Source organism: Nematostella vectensis, chromosome 3, assembly GCF_932526225.1.
Source record: "Nematostella vectensis chromosome 3, jaNemVect1.1, whole genome shotgun sequence".
Classification (NCBI taxonomy): Eukaryota; Metazoa; Cnidaria; class Anthozoa; order Actiniaria; family Edwardsiidae; genus Nematostella; species Nematostella vectensis.
In genome coordinates, this window is record NC_064036.1 from 10,051,684 (window position 1) to 10,068,722 (window position 17,039).

A 17,039-nucleotide genomic window follows, 5' to 3' on the forward strand; every position below is an offset into this window, starting at 1 on the left:
CAGTGAGGATTCTTCAGTGGACCACGGTATTATGAAAAAGCAGAATAAGCAGAAAAACACATGAAGAATATTGCATTTCTAGTCATCCAACAAATAGAAATAGAAACAGAAGGAAATCAACTTACCACTGCAAGTACATCTGCACTGACATGTGTTTGATATGGATGAACCAGCTGATCCCTCGTCGTAGGTACTGCCACTTTGTCCAGTGCTATTGGTTGACATTGTCTGGTGACTTGAGTTACGAGGAGGGACTGTGTAACCATTGGCTGCCTTTGTGTTGACCAAAGACATCTGGTTTCTCTTTTTTTGGCCTTTTAATCTGAGAAGTTAAAAGAAAACTCGTAGAACAATTTGTACAAGTATGGTATACTAAAGTTTTAAGAAACAAAGTCTAAAAGGACTTTGTACTTTGTCATTTTACAAACATTTACTATGAAACAAAGTATAGATGCGGCATCTTGAGGTCACTACCTATTCTTGTGAGGAATTTAAACAGAGTACTCTTCCAAAAACCTCTTGATTCCTTTTCTCTCCATACATATAATCATAACAATTGTTATGGCAGAAATAGTAAGTTTACCTGCAGGGGCATCGCCATATAATGAATAGGACCAGCATCACAATACAAAAGGCGCTGATGACACAGCCAATGATAATGCCAAGTTTGACCTGGAAGTCTTCCTTTTCCTCAGAGGCTTTAGGGTTAGGGGATGTCTCGTTGGCTGTAGACTTTTCAGGACCTATCAAGGAGCCGTTATCTGTGGTGAATGATAATGGGAATGGACGCATGCGTGACTTACAGTGCAACGCATGGTTGCTTGAGCAAGTATGAGTATGGGTATAATGCATACAATAACTGTGGGCGAACTGTTGTATTCAGACCCAAGAAAGCATAAAAAGAAGTAATAACAAATGTGTGTGCACGACAACATGTGGTTTTATACATGCACAATTGCCCTGTTCTAAATATCAGTAGCCAGATTTGTATGCCCTAACAAGACAAATGTGATTTCACCCAAAGTAAAACTGGAAAATATAGCTAAGAGGAAGCCCTTTTTACTCATGACACAAAAATGTAGGTACAAATCCAGTGTTTGAACTAGGATCAACATTAAAAAGGTATAGTATCTTATCTAACCCCTCCTATATGTCTGTGATGTTAATATATGCTTACTTTTCTCATACAAGGAGATCGTGAGAACCTTCGACCAAGGCCCATACTGGCTATTATAGTCTGCACGGACCTTGACATAATAGGTTTTATTAGATGTAAGCCCAGTTAGGCGCACCACAAGTTCTTTGGAATCAGGCGACAAACTCAAAAGCCGTTTCTGCCATTTCCTCTCTGAAGCAAGTTGGTTTGTGGTGTAGATCATTTCATAGCTGTCAGCTTTTCCTTTGTAACTCTTTGGACTTTCCCATGAGACATCAACAGATGTCGATGAAATGTATTTGTAGGAAAGCTTTGGTGCATCATCTCTATTCTTAGGCAACACCATCAACACCTTGAGAATGTTGGAGTATGGTCCATATCCCTGCTGATTTCCAGCTTTTACTTTGATGTAGAATGTTGCGTTTGGGGTTAGTCCAGTGAGACGTGCAGTGACAACCCTCTCAAACCTTGAGATGAATTTGGAGAGCACTTCTTCCTGCTCTTCCCATTCTTTGTCTGGCAATGAAGGATCTGTTGTGTATGCAATCATGTATTTTGAAACTTTGCCATTGGGTTTTTCTGGTGGTTCCCACTGGAGATCGACAGATACTTTGGACATGATTGCAAACTTGAAATTTCTAGGTGGTGATCCTGGCCCTTAAAAAAAGATAATGAATTTAGCAAATTCATTCTCATTTATAAAAGGAATGTGCTAGCTGCATACTTATATCAGAATATCAATTAAATACTACCCAAAACTTCATGCATAAATAAACCATGAACATGCTTATATACATGATGCAGAAAAGAGCCAATTATGTTGTCCATGTGTTTTTCAAACAGTATTGTGTCCTGTAATAATTGGAAAGCCTATTACAACAATTTCCAATAACATGCATGTTGTTTCAAACTTACTTTGCTCAGGGGTTTGACATGATGAGCTTGAATGAACCCAATCCGACATTGCTAGGTAGTTGGCATCAAGTGGCTTCACCATGACATGGTACTTTCTTCCAGGACTGAGATCCTTAATCTTCACATGCGTCTCCACCACAATTTTAGTCTTCCGTTTCTCTTTGTTGAGATTTCCAGCTACTCCATAACTGATTGTGTAGAAGGCTGGGTCTTTAGAAAATGACTTTTGCCACATAACCTCAATGGTGAATGGATCCCTTGGGTGGCAAACAACATTTGTGATGCCAACACTGGACACCTGTGACTCTCCTATAATAGAAGTAAAAAGGTTATATGTATTTATATCAACAACATAAAAAAAATGCAATATTTGTAAGTAGTTGTCAAGTTATGCGAAATGTATTGTTATTCATTTCTGGTAAAAGCAGTTTTTTCGTGTTCACAAAAGTAGTGTTTGAAAAAGGTTGAAGCTTGTACAAAGCATCAAAAGGATTTTACCTAGACGTGTTTGGCCAACTTCCACTGCAGGCTGTCCTGTCTTACTTCCATCCCAAGCCATGAACCTCACAATATACTTGGTATTTGGGACTAGAAAAGAAATAAAGGCAATAGGTAAAGCCAACATTTTCAAATCTTTAGCACAATAAAACAAAGAATAAAACTATTTATATTAAACTTACGTAGATTAGTGATGATGTAGGAGGAAGTCCCTTTGTCTATCACTTGTGGGTTTTGTATGACACCATGTGAGTGCTCTTGGGCATAATATAGTCTGTACTCTTGAACTTTTGAGGCCCCGTACAATGGGGGTGTCCATGTCACCTTCAAGGCTGTACTATTCAAGCCTTTGATAGTAATCTTTGGAGAACTTATCACTAGAAAAAAAATGTAACATCTGTAAACAGTTGTCCAGAATGTATGTACAGCAATCTCTATTGATAAAGGACACCCTTAAAAACCTACATCGGTAGAATTATCTCCTTGCCAGAATGTGAAAACCAAGGGTTTAAAAGGTGGATGAGTAAAGCTGTCAACTTACGAGAGATCATATTAACTTTACAAATATCTACCACTGAATGAAACTTACTGTCTTTTTGTTGTGTTGTGACTCGAAGTCTCTCCTCCTTGCTGAAGGGCCCCCATCCCATTTTAGTGGCAGCTGCCACTTGAACCATGTACACCTCCCCACTGGCTAACCCACTAATTGTCTTCTTCTGCATACTGCTTGGTAGCAATATTGTTTCTGAGATGCTTTTGTTGTGGTACTTGATGATGTAGCTTGTCAGAATGCCATTACGGTACCGCTTAGGAGGGGGGTCCCAACTGACATCAATGCTCTGTACATCAAAATCATAAAATTACTCTTGTTGTAATTTGGAAAAGATTTTGTTAACACATGGGCTATGTAGGGGAGGGGGAGGGCTATATGGGGGAGGGGTGAACTGTGAATGATGTTTGAATTATAATTGTGCACAGAAGTATACTCATAAAATCAATTTGCCACCCCCTCCCTTCTGACCCTCAAACATTACTTACATCAGGAGTTAGGCTGTTCAGGACAATGTTTCCAGGTGATGTGCTTGGTTCTATGGATAAAAAACATTGATAAGATTACACAGTTTTGAATGAGATATGTAAAACTTCTAGTGGATACCATGGATTGATATAAATTACAAATTGAAGACTTTGTAGAGCTTTTCTTCTCGATTTGATACATATTTTGTGCTTACAGACATAGGTCATTGACCCTCAATTACAAGTACACATTGCAAAAGGATATTCTCGAAAAATTCTCAGCCTTTTACTCAAATTTTTAATAAAAAATACATCCTCTACTAGATTTTGGCTGACCTTTTGGATGGGACTCGCCACCTGCATGAAGCCAAAATATAGTTCAGAGATTCTTCTATGCTATTTCTTTTTGTTATTTATGAATCACTGTATAGACCTCTTAAGGCTGATTTTCATGTTCTGATTTGTTGTGCACATTCATTTGGGGTTAGCCAAAATGCAACAGTTTTTGGGTTTTGGCCTGACTATTCCCAGCTTGTACATCCTCTGGCTGACAAATCAGAGTATCAAAATCTGTCTTTATGATACATCCCCTCCAAAAATACAACCCCCCTCCTAAATATATTTTGTTCTACTTACTGCCAGGTAAAGTCTGGACTGTGATAACTTCACTGTTTAGTCCCTGTCCTTTTGTAAAGAAGGGCGTCACATAGAAGGTGTACTTTGTGAAGCCACTCAAGCTTCGAATCACCTCACTTGTGAAATCCTTGGCAAGTACAACCTGTAATTCTTTTGAGCTTTTGTCCGCAGGCTGGTAATTTATAGAGTATGCCAGGACCTGCTCTGGTCCTCTGGGGGGTAGCCAAGAAATATTGACCTCTTCAGAGGATATGCCAACGCCAGTGACATTCAATGGAGGGTATGTATTCACTGTTGAATACAAGAAAGCTACGTTTGAATACTTTAGTAGAGTGTACAGTACCTTAGTACTTTCTTTACTTTTAGATTATCTAGTGATTGCTCAACATGGTACCAAGAGTGGTAGTAACGTCCATTTAACCTCTCAGAATTGATAGATTTGGTCAATTCTTTATATTTATCTTCCAAATGGTATGTGGTTCATATGGATACCATATAACCTGCCTTCGCACAAATATCTCAAATCTGCATGTCGTGGCATTTTGATCAACCTTTTGAAAAAAGACCATGAACTGAAAGGCCTGGGTCTAGTTATTTGTGACATAGGTTGAGATATCAATCTTATTACGTGAGAAATATCTGCGCGCCCTAAACTAGTTCCTGTCTTCATGTCTTCTTAGCTATTGCTGAAGATTGTTGTGTGGTTGCGAGTTTTTCCGTCATCTTTATATCTCAACCTGGTAGTCAACTGATTAGTCAATTTCAGGAAACAAACCTTCAAAATTTAGGAAACATTTTATACTTTGTGAGTTGTTTTTGCATTTTGCGTGCGCTCTGCATGCATTCCAGCGAGCATTGTTTTTGAAATCTACAACTTCTTTTTTCGTCTATTATACTTGGCATTAATGGTTTTCATGTTATTGTGGGTAGCATTGCAATACAAAACTCTTCATCTCAGAATTTAAACGGATTTTAGGAAAATGCTTTTTTTTTAGATTTTCCTGCCAAAACTTGAAATTATACACCCGATTCAATCTCCTTTCACACGGCCTAGAACATTTTCAAAGCTCTTTAGAAAATTCAAATTTTAATCGAATTCAATTTCCTTTTCAGAATTTGAAAGCTTATCTATGCTTTATTTTGAATAGATTGCTAAAAGTGAAAGGTTTTAAGAACTTTGAACTCATGAGTAAGAAACTTAATAACAACAACACGAATTTGAAACACTTACCTGAACGTCTCACAAGGACCCTTGTGCTGGTCTGAACACTTCCAATGTCATTCTCAGCAAAACACTGGTACACCCCACTATCCTTTGTTGACAGACTTTGAATGACCAAATCATTATTGATACCACTCTGTCTTTGATTTCCTACAAGCTCTTTGCCATTCTTGAGCCAAGTAATTCTTGGGGGTGGAACCCCAGTAGCTGAGCACTGCAATGTCAGTGTGGCTCCAATATCTAACAGGCCCTTCGGTAGCTTTGGGGTATTTATGAAGTGTGGTGGCTCTGAAGATATAAAAAATACTTTACTAGTGTATACTAATCGATGGGACTGTCATATTCCCTGCAACACAGGAATGGGGAAGTACCTAATAGGTAGAAACAGTGGGAAGAAATTTAAAGTCTGACAGACTGAGGGCTGACATTGAGTCTCAGAACTATAAGCTGTAAATCTGATGTATATGCAAGACTAAATGCATCTCTCAATTCTAAATAAACTCTCATCAAAAGTTTCTTGGCACATGATTATATTTACTAGATATCCCAATAACACAGCATCCTGTCTTTAGCTGACATTGTATGATATTGTATGAGTGTTCACTTAGCACATACTTGGCATAGGTTTATATCACTGGAATATACTGATGGTAAAAAAAAAACTCTCCTAAAATTACACACTACAAAGAAATCCAAGTCAACCAACCTACCTTGAACAGAAAGAAATGTAGAATGTGTCATAGACCTCCCTGATGCTGACACTATGCACATATACTCTCCACCGTCTTTAGGTGAAGCTGAACGTATACGGAGATTGCAGCCTCCAGGCTTGGCAAGACTGTAGTCATATGCCCTATCTGCACCCCCAACTTTTTTCCATTGTACTGTGGGTACTGGGACACCGGTTGCAATACATTCCAAGACAGCTTCCTCGCCTGAGATGACTGATGTGTTTGAGGGGATTGTGGTAAAGTTAGGCTGTTTGCTTGATTTAGCTAAAAAAGTGAATCACTTGTTTACTACAAACACTGGATTATGATAACTGCCATTCTCTCTTTCACTCTCATATAAGACACCAACTATTGCAGCTACTAAAGCAACTACAAGTGCTATCCCTCAACCCCATCAAGATGTTTCCATAGGACTGTGGCATCTCTTCAATTCATTCATGACCTAGGTGCTGTGCTTATCTTCACTTTTTATGAAACTACAGTAAGTGCCCAAATATATCACTTTCACCTTCGGCAAGAAAGCAGTAGGTGCAATTCTCCCCTGCCACAAAACTGAACAACCAAGCCAGCTAGTCTGGCATTCTTTACCTATGAATCAAAAAGCTCACCTTGTTGTACTGTCAGTGTGGCAGTGTTGCTTCTTCTTATCCTTGCAATGTTACTTGCAACACACTGATAAGTCCCTTGGTCAACCTGCTGGACATTGTGGATTTGCAAAGCACCATTAGGGAGTACAACATGTCTTTTGCTTGGTACTATAACTTGACCATTGTGCTCCCATGAGATCGAAGGAGCTGGATATGCTTTCTTGACTTTACAGGAAAACCGGGCAGTGGTCCCTTCCCATGCATTGATGCTTTGAGGTTGTTCTTCAAATTTTCTTGAAAGAACTATAACAAGCAAAGAATAGGGGTGAGAAAGAAAATATCTATGGTGTATGGAGTTTTTAAACTTTGTATCTACAACACATAGGTAAGCTCCAAATTATTTATTTTGCACTTTGCTGCATATGTGATTTTTTAAATAAAAAATAATGCAAGAGTGATAACCTGCATGTTCCTATTATGACAGGATAACATATTAGCGAGGGTATGATAGACAAATTTCCCATAGTTTTCTGTGGTATGTACTCTTATACACCCCAATATTCATCACCTCATGATCAAAATGTTGTGGATAGAGGCGCTTAGCATTTTCTACAAACAATGAAAACAATGTTTTACAAAATCAAAACAGCATGTGCTTGTTTGGAATATTGTGTTTTCTAGTGTGTGCACAGGTGCATGCAACCAGTGTTTGCAGCGCGCAGATAAACGAAAATTGAAAACTTTAACTTCAAAACCCTGCAGTCTTTGTTACTTTTAGTGTTGTAAGGATGGAAAATACATTTATTAGAACAGATTGAGAACAAAATTTCTCAAATTTAAATCAAGGTTTTCCATCTCTTTTGCTTCAAGTGAACCTGCAAGGATTGTGTGAATGATGAATCCGGTATGTCCTCTGATTTACCATAGCTAACAACCAATCAGAAAGTGAGATTACGCGCATATGTGTTGTAGAATCATTTATAACTAGCTTATTCAATTTACTTAGGCAGACTGCTGCATCCCCTCAATTAATCACTCACTGACTCATGAGCAGCCTAGCAGCCAGGAAAAATGCAGTGAAATAACAACTATTTCATAACATACAAATATTAACTATATTAGTTTCCAAAATTTCTTAGTTGCTATGCAATGTTTTTTTTTATATCTCCAAGCAATAAGAATGCAAAAAATAAACCCCACAAAAATATTATCCAAAAAGTAACCAGAAAACGATGCATTTTCTTACAAATTAACAGGTTTTATTCATTTATTTATTTAGAGGTAAATGTAGTTATAAGTATAAATGCAGAAACCATGAAATCCCTATAGAGTATGGGCCAACTATTTTTTTAACAATGACACCCTAATTACCCCAATAACTTTGTGGGAGGCAAAGTAGGGACTTACGAAAATTTATTGCAGTTCACTGTAGGAAGATTTTGTTTTAGGCTGCATTAATGGAATATGCCTTTTCCTTAATCTCTAGATACAGCTGTGTGTGTGTGTGTTTTCTATATCTCATTCCTCATAAACCAAGATAAGGGATAGAATTCGCAACATTAATACTAATAATAGAAGAAACACTATGAAATTTTACAAACTTTTCATGTAATATATGGATTTTTAAACTACCCCTGCGTAAAATTCAAGTAGTTTGTTTATCTTGTATTCATAAAATTGCAATATTTGTTTTTAGTAATAATAAGGAATATTTTTTCACCTTGATTGGCATACCTTGATAGTTTTAGCTCATTTTGTTTTTAGTCCAAAACTTCGTTTTGGGAAAAAGTAATGACAGAATCTCTTAAAAGATAACAAATTTATATGGAAGATAAAATCGACTGCATTAGATATTCAATACCATAAACTGGATGTTTGTTATTGTAACATTAGGACGTGATAAACGACTAAGCAAAATTTCCTGATATTCAAACGCAAAATATGATAACAAGTCAACTTTTTTCGACTTTCTGTTTGACCTTTACAGTTCGATATCTCAAACCGAAATAAGAACTTTTTGGACTCTCGAAAAAATTTCCTTAAAAATTTTCCATGACCATGTAGTCAATCAGGTTAAACAAAAACTTGATTCTATCTTTGCAGTTCCATTATATATTATTTAACTTTACTCGTTAGAAATAAATTAATTAAGGTTTTAAAAACATTTCGGCATGAAATCCTCATTAGCATCTAAACTTCGTGAAAAATGTTGACAGGGTCTAACTCTAAGCCTTCTAATAGGGTTTTCACTAAATGTTGCTTAAAGCTTAAAAATATCCCTCTGTATACGTTGTCTTTACACGAATAATACAGTGCATTTGACATCTGAATACTAAAACCCAAAGTGACAGAAAGTTTAAAACTATTATGGTTCCCGCTTAGAAATTCTATGAAATCAGGATTGGATGGGATTGTTTTACGTCAGCGAGAGTGTTAAAGGTAGTATTAGAGGTTGTGGACTTTTTTAAGACTTCCATTCGCTAGTATAGATCAAAATAGCAGGAAATAAAAATCTACAAACATCAACAAAAACAACCAATACAGACTTCAGGAACAGTCCGTCCACTCAAGACGAAAAACTCACAACATACCATACCGATACCCAAGGGAATACCCAAGCCAATAAAGCACAAAAAATGTATCTGGCATCAGATCTTTTGACAGGAAACGTTAAAATTACAACAGTGCTGAATAACAATGACACTCTCGTAAACGAAGATAAATTATTCACTTGCACAATACCGCTATTAAGGATGTCCTGATATGTGTTAAAACAGGGTTTCAAATGCGATAGAAAGAGCCCGGATTGGATAACACATAACAACGTTAATAAAGATAGGGGCGTGGGACGACATGACGATCTTAGCAAATGTTCCTTCGCTGTTTGTTTCCCGAGAGCCACCGCCATCTTTGATTTTTGTGTTGTGTTTAACGAGATAGAGAAACATATCGGGTGTTCGCGGGAAAGCGCGTTAGCAGCATGCTCAATTGGTTTCAACTTGTTGTGGTCAAATAAACAATGTTCACGTACGTGCAACTTAGGGGTAAATTTCGTAGGGGGCCACCCGTGCGACATTGTAAACGAAAGTGAAAAAAATAGGACCGGCGTTCGCGCCGAAACTCGAACGCCGCTCACAGCGGGTCGCATGTTACCTCGATAACTGAGACAAAATATTCCTAGTTATTGCTTTAAAAAAAGTAATTGCCAAGACCCGTCAATGGGCTCGTCATCGTCGAGACACAGAGCGTAAATAGACGTTACTCCGAGCGCGAAATCGCGATTACTACTGGCCCACCACGTAGACAAAAAAAACCTACACGGCCCGTCTCGTTCAACCCCATCAAGTGGTGTAAAAGAGTAATATCCGTACAGACTGAACTTTACCCTCCCGTAAACCGCTAAACAGAACAAGCTTTCATTACAAGATCATTACGCTCGCGAGGAATAAGTTAAGCGTTCGTCGTTGCCATATTTACCTCGGCATGTACATCTCGTGTTCGCCATTATTATTGTTTTGAGCTTTACGTGGTTTTAATTTTGTACTTTACAACTTTGCGGGTAATGTTTTTCGATTAGAATATGCGTCAATGACATGTACGTGCTCTGAATTGTTTGAAACACTGTTTTATGTCAAAAGAACGCAGGACAAGCGGTTAAATAGGACGTCGCGAGCTACTTGTGTGCGGTGAGCGTTCATCATCATCTATTCACAAGTCCACATTGGGTCACTGATAACCCGAATAGCGCGCAGCCGATCGCAGCTACGGCCTCGTGGTCGCGCAGTGCTCCTCGCAAATTACCAGGGTGGACATATTTGTCGAAATTTGCTGTAATTTGTTTAAAGTACGGCACTCAAAATCAACGCAAGAATAAACCACACAACAAGAATCGCGTATCGCGTGATCAAGCGAATTTTCGACGCAATTTGCATAACTACTGATAATCCTGTACGCTGATTTATTATTTTTCTTGTGTCGCAGGGATTTTGGAAGTTCAGGTTTCAACACACGGCTAAATAAACTTGATTCACATGGCATAGCCTTCGAATGGATTTTGCTAGGTGTTGCGATCGTTGCGCTATGTTATCGCGCAGCTCTTAGGCAAGGGCGGCCAAGCATATTGTAATCTGAGTGAAGATGAAAGCTGTGTTTATAAACCTCGCGATTCACGCTAACATCAAGACCCTGACCCAGAATACATCTACTCACCGGCTATGTGCAGCGTGACTTTTCTGCTCGCTACCGTCCCTGCTCGGTTCGAAGCCAGGCATTGATAAACCCCCTCGTCATTCCCAAAGCCCTTTCTCCGGCCTTGTACGGACTGGATTCGCAGAGCCCCCGATGTAAGAACTACGTGCCGGTCATCAGGCTTGATTCTTGCCCCGTCCTTTAACCAAATCGTCCTGGCCACAGGCGTTGCGATTGTGCTGCAGTTTATCTGGACAGTGCTTTTCCTTAGTGCTATCACCGCTGAGGGTTCTTCTACAAATCGAGGAGGTTGCAAAAGATTCGACGACCCTGCAAAAACAGTAACAACGTTTTTTTTTTTTTGTTGTCATATTGTCAGGGCAAGCGCGGAAGCCCGCTCCCTTTCCCTCTTGGGGCTTTCACCTATCTACATACCCCTATAATTGAGCATAGTAAAACCGCCAAAATCTGGAATATCCTGTAATGCAGTGGGCATTAGTTTAGGTTGTTAGATTGGCGCAGATGAGAGGTGTCATCTCTTTTGGGCCGAACACCGTCCCGGTAGCGGCCGTAGGTTGGCGCTGTGGCACAAGGTCTTGTACACGGAACTGTGTTTGACCTTCTAAGTTCGATTAACACGATACCTACTACCAAAGGGCCAAAACAGTGCTATGTATTTCTTAATCATAAATGCAAACGGTGGAACTTGACGACAAAAACAGTAGGTTTGTTGTATATCTTGGCCATATGCAGGCAGAACCGACTCCATCTTCTCCCCCGTATTGAGTCACTTCTTTCCCAGAAAACCATAAACACTGGAACAGTAGTCAAAACACGGCCTATCGCAAACCCCGTGTAGAGGAATTAGGATCGTGTCTATCTTACGGCCGTGCAGGTAGTATACAGTGAGCACGGACGGATCGTTGAATTAGTGCGGAGCACGGCTTCAAATAAGTCCGCGCAGCTGGTCAACGAGGCTTTCACCTCCGAGATCAAAATAAATGTCAATACTCGATTTGCCTTGGAGTTTCGCATAATCAAGGCGCACTAGTGTCCTCTCTGGGTCCCGTGGTCGTGGAATCACCCCTTTAAACCACGCTCCAAGTCGAGATGGCCGTAACCTTCTCCTTAGAAGCGTTGTTATTTCACCACTCGTGGAGAAGAATTGAACTCGTGAAAAATTACACTCGCTATTTAAACGTGAAGATTTCATCGAAATCGCACGAGGATTACTTACCTAGCACGGCGAAGTTTCCCGCTATCACCAATAAGATGAGACCATTCATCTGGGCTAGATACTATAGCTAAAAGTACGACTACATTGGAGCTACTCTTCGAGGTTGAAATCTACCTACATACCCCGTTCTTGTTGATTTCGCCTTCTGATGGACGGCTGTGACATGGAGATGCCGCTTCCCGATCAACCAATAAACGCGAAGAATAATAGCGTATTTATGAACCGGCCAATCAACGTTCGAGAATCTTAATCAAATGACATGTAATATACGCAGCGGCTGTCAGTCATTTTGACGAGTGTACATGTCAATTGAGGGAGTTGAGTGGTCGAGCAGCGTGTTTGTTGGTGTAATAAAACGAAGACCTGCGCTCCCATTAGTTCTTTGCGAATCATCTAAATAAAACAAAACACAAACATCTCAGAACCGTTCAGCCCGATGGAAGGACAAACGGCCTAGTATTTTTTCCCTAAACGTCTGATAATGTAATGTTGTAATGAACAGGCCTTATGGTTAATCTCGTAAACTGTGACACATGGATTTCGGACGATTTGTGTAGCATCTCATAAATCTGCTTCTTTTGCGGATTCTAAATACTAGCGATAAATCTGCGGGAGGAATAAAATAATACGTAAGCAATTTGTTGTTTTCAGAGCAAGCATGAGGGATTCAAAACAAAAATTTTGAAGAAGTTCTGCTAAAAGTTCGATATAAAACCCAACATGAATAATTTTGGGTGGTTTTACTCGTCGCTCAAGCGAAGAGTCCGTGAGAAATCTACGTCGCGCGAAACTGATCGAGTGACCAGGAAAAGAGCGTGAAACGGCGGAGTATCAAAAATTCGTTCAAAGAGCGTGCGGGATCGAGTGATATCCACTACCGTTTACATTGTATTTTGGTTACAAGATATGATTTGGCAGTAGTCACGACATTTATATTGTGATAGTAAATACCTCGCGCAGCATCGGAGCCTATCCATGAAGCGGATGAATGAATTGGAGGAACTTGCGAAACTGGGTATGCTTAAGATGTCAGAGGTCAGAAAATGGGTACTAGCTGATTTTAAGTATGTAAAATAAACGCGCGTTCGAACCTTGTGATTTTAATGGAAGACAAACAATAATTAATTCATCACGAGAAGATACCATTATGAAGAGCAGAATAAGGCATAATTCGCAGAGAGCGGAGCTATGTACACAGCGCGCTATGTTCCTAGGATTACAAAGCTGGCATCTAAGTTTTTAGTCTCTTACTCAAGTACCCACGTAAATGCTATCGCAAATCACGGAAGGGACTACGGTAGATCGGCAGAAAACTGGTCGGCATTTACTTGAGAGCGTAGTAAATGGCCATCGTGCTGTTTACGCTTCCTCTCCTTGAAATTATTATGACATATATTGAAAATATCTTGTTCAGGTTAAAAGGGGGAGGGATGCGGTGACGCAAAATCTTATAAAACATTATAACGCTTCAAAATGCACTTTTCCTTCCTTGGCAATTTATTCTGTTGAGCGCTCATTCATGGTAACAATTAGCTCTTTATTGTGATCAAAAATTGGACGAATCGCAGTTAGCCTCAAAAGGATTCCCCATCTTTTAGTAGTTCCAAAGATATTTCTGAATTTGCTGGGTTACATTGGAAGTATAAAAAAGAGGAACAACTTGCGGACGTGACAGTACTTTAGAGAAATGTTTCCATCTGAAAGACTTAGAACAATCATCGGTCATGTTATTTCTTGCCGTTCTTTTGTGTTTTTATTTTGCACGCGGTTGGATACCTCCTCGGGTTTATAAATAGCCATCGAGTAACTTTCCGCAAACGGGGGACATATTAGTGCATCGAATACCTATTTTGAATCGAATTCCTATTTTGAAATTCATAATTCTACTGCAGACTTCAAAAGAAAGAACTGCTTCGCAATCTTTGCTTTGTGTTGTAGGATTAGTTTCGCGCCAAGGGACTAATTATTCTGTTCCGGAATTTGTTTTTGCCGTTTCCGATTTCGTATCGCTGTTTGTGGTTTCCGTTTCCGACTTCAAGTGCCTAAGGACTTTGTTCCTATGTTTTTGTTTTTCGCTAAAGCTATTTTGTTTTTCTGAAATTTTCTCCATTGGACTGCCACGTCAGCAAAAGTGTTTACTCTATTTTGCCAGCCCCTCTCCCCCTAGATACTCCTACCCCCCTCTCAATAGGCTAAAGAAGACGCCGCCTCGCGCACGTTCGATTGCGCGCGCACGCTAATTTTTGCCGGCGTCCCGTCCTGAAGAGGACGTGAAAAAGCATGAAATGCCGTCCTGAACAGGATGCGACGCCGGTAAGAAAAGCGTGCGCGCGCAATCGAACGTGCGCGTTGCGTCGTGGATCTAAATCACCCTATTGAATGGGGGAAGGGGGGTACCTCTGAGAAAAAGCTGATATTGCATCTAACGTAGAAAAACCCTGTGTTTTATCAAGCATTTTTAGGCGTGATTGTAGTTCGATTTCCCTTTGCCCTAAAAACCCGAATGAAGCTGATCTTTAGACATTTTTACTCGAATAACTCGAAATTAAAATCCTGATAACTCGAACTCAAAACCCTGAAAACTCGAACCCAAATCCTGATAATTCAAAATCACCCTGATAACTCGAACTCAAAACCTTGATAACTCGAACTTAAATCCCCGATAACTCGAACTCAAAACCCTGATAATTCGAAAAAAAACCCTGTTCCCGGTTTCCCTCAAACTTTTCTCTCGTTTTTCCTATTTTAACACATTGACCCCTCAAACGGCCTGTACCGGCCTTTAGATGTACCCACAACCCCAAAAATTCATAAATGCAAAATAAACACAACAAGATAAAGATACTCAGGCATCAGTCTAGGGATAGGGATAAATGGTTTTGAAGATATGCATCCGACCAAGGTGATAGCAACTACTTATTAGCCAAATAATAGCTCAGATTCTTGGACAAACTTCATATCGAACAAGGAAAAAAAGCAGAATCACCCCTCTCAACAAAACTCTCAAAATACAACACAAAGGAGAGAGATCAGCAAACACAGCCCAAGACACAAATAGATACCTTTATTCTGATCCTTCAGGTTCATTTCTATGGCCTCAAAATACAATGTCCACTCCTTGAAGGCTTGTGAAACCATTTGGATGCCATTAAGGATTGCAAAGCATTCTGGGAGATCCAGAGAAAATTCACGAGGGAAGGGCCAGTCAACACTCCTCTTGAAACAAATAATTGGTACTTTGCGCCGAATTCTCTACTAGGCTTAGGGCACGTTTTTTTTACTCGTGATTCCGAAATGAGAATGATTTCAATAGAAAATGCGCGCGTTCGTTTATCCCGCACTCCCATTCTGGAATGGAATGAAGGCCATTCCACCCATTCTGCTACCTGTAGCAGAATGACTCGACGAATCCCATTCTGAACATTCTCTACCAACCATTTCCATTCCAGAATGATAGGGAAAAAACGCGCCCTTAGTTTTCCTTTGCACGGCCAACCATATTGAGCCGTATGTTTCACAGCCCAGACGTGCCAGGAGTTTGAGGAAGGTTGAGGAATGACAGTTGTATACCCCGTGAAGCACAAGTTCAATCTGACATTCCAGATGGCTGTCGTCTAGCCAAACGATGCTGAACACTTGAGGACCTGTATACAGTATCCCTATCCGAACGTTCAGTCTGGCATACCGTGCACTTTTCTCGAAACCTCAATCATCCCCAAGATAAAGGCGGCGGTCAGCGTGAGGCTTCAGTGTATTTTGGTCAGCATCTTTGCCTGTTTTCGTTTCATGGATTGCGCTTGGCGTTATAGGTCCTGGAGCGTTATTGGCGGGAGGACAGGCACAACCTGGTTGACGTGCCTCAGACAATGTTATCGATGTTATCCAGCCCACCACAGAGGCCACGCGGCAGCTGTAGCGCCTTACCTGGCATGGTGAAACGTTCCTGGCCGGCGCACGTTTGCTTCAGCGTGAGACCTTGTAAGGCTATTTCAAGTGGGGCGTGCCCTAAGGTGCTTTTATATGCTTCCACAGTTTCCGAACCCCGCTTGGGTAAGGGTCAAACCACGCTTGGTAATTGGCTGCTTTGAGGCGCGCGCTCCCATCTTACATGTGAAGTATACCAACTATCGTTTGGTCACATTTGCGAGATAGCAAGCTCATACTTGACGTCGGCCCATTCCTCCTCAAAGACGTCCATTTTTGTAAGGTTGGATTGACGCCATATGCTGTTCCTGACATTTCGAGGTGGGACGCTCTTCACTGCCACCATTTTCTACTGTGATAGTGCCAAACCAACGCACGTTCAAAGGGCCTCTTCCCTTTGCTAGATCATGTGTTGGCGGAGTCGACTGGCTAGCTACTCTAGTGCAGTCTGGGTCTTGTTTGTTCATAATGATGGACTCTGCCAGAGCATCTATCTTGTGTTCAATAAACGTTAGGTTCAGCCAGTCCTCTATAGGCTTGACTGCTGGTATGCAGAGGCAATGGTGTTGCGTTTGGGCCTTAATCGGGTTGGGCCTCAATCGCAGATAGTGCGGCATATTGTTGTTTTCCAAGCTTCCCGAATGCTTTGGCTCCCAAGCTGTCTCGGGTCGCCACTTGTACCCAGACATCTTGTTGCGCCACTCTCTTTACCTCGGATTTCGCTCCACAAGTTCCATTACCGCATCGGGCAGCGCTTTTTCGTAGATGGCATCAGTCAACATATATCACAGCGCTATGTTGGTGTTCTCAAACACGAGCCCCGTCTGCATGTTGGCCTGTCGCGGACTACACACTTGAGGCCTCGTCGTCAGGGCGAGAACATTTACTTACGATACGCACAGCGAGATCTAGGCCTTGGGATCTGCGG

General features: G+C 40.5%; 1 protein-coding gene across 9 annotated transcripts in view; it reads right to left on the bottom strand.

Annotated features, from left to right (window-relative positions):
- LOC5513278 (protogenin) overlaps positions 1 to 17,039 on the bottom strand; it is a 42,177-nt gene that overhangs the window by 4,492 nt on the left and 20,646 nt on the right. For 6 of the 9 annotated variants that reach the window (XM_048725169.1, XM_032382699.2, XM_032382704.2 and 3 more), the window contains 14 exons: positions 12,188 to 12,580; positions 10,972 to 11,280; positions 6,784 to 7,065; positions 6,155 to 6,439; positions 5,454 to 5,732; positions 4,223 to 4,513; positions 3,608 to 3,657; positions 3,159 to 3,408; positions 2,752 to 2,946; positions 2,570 to 2,659; positions 2,072 to 2,380; positions 1,178 to 1,813; positions 584 to 761; positions 126 to 322 (listed from right to left, as the gene is read on the bottom strand). In XM_048725169.1, the coding sequence (XP_048581126.1) occupies positions 126 to 322; positions 584 to 761; positions 1,178 to 1,813; positions 2,072 to 2,380; positions 2,570 to 2,659; positions 2,752 to 2,946; positions 3,159 to 3,408; positions 3,608 to 3,657; positions 4,223 to 4,513; positions 5,454 to 5,732; positions 6,155 to 6,439; positions 6,784 to 7,065; positions 10,972 to 11,280; positions 12,188 to 12,236 (3,400 nt within the window). In that variant the 5' untranslated portion in view covers positions 12,237 to 12,580. Of the gene's footprint in view, positions 1 to 125; positions 323 to 583; positions 762 to 1,177; positions 1,814 to 2,071; positions 2,381 to 2,569; positions 2,660 to 2,751; positions 2,947 to 3,158; positions 3,409 to 3,607; positions 3,658 to 4,222; positions 4,514 to 5,453; positions 5,733 to 6,154; positions 6,440 to 6,783; positions 7,066 to 10,971; positions 11,281 to 12,187; positions 14,016 to 17,039 lie in introns of those variants that run through there. The other 3 variants (XM_032382702.2, XM_032382703.2, XM_032382700.2) reach the window with 3 other exon arrangements.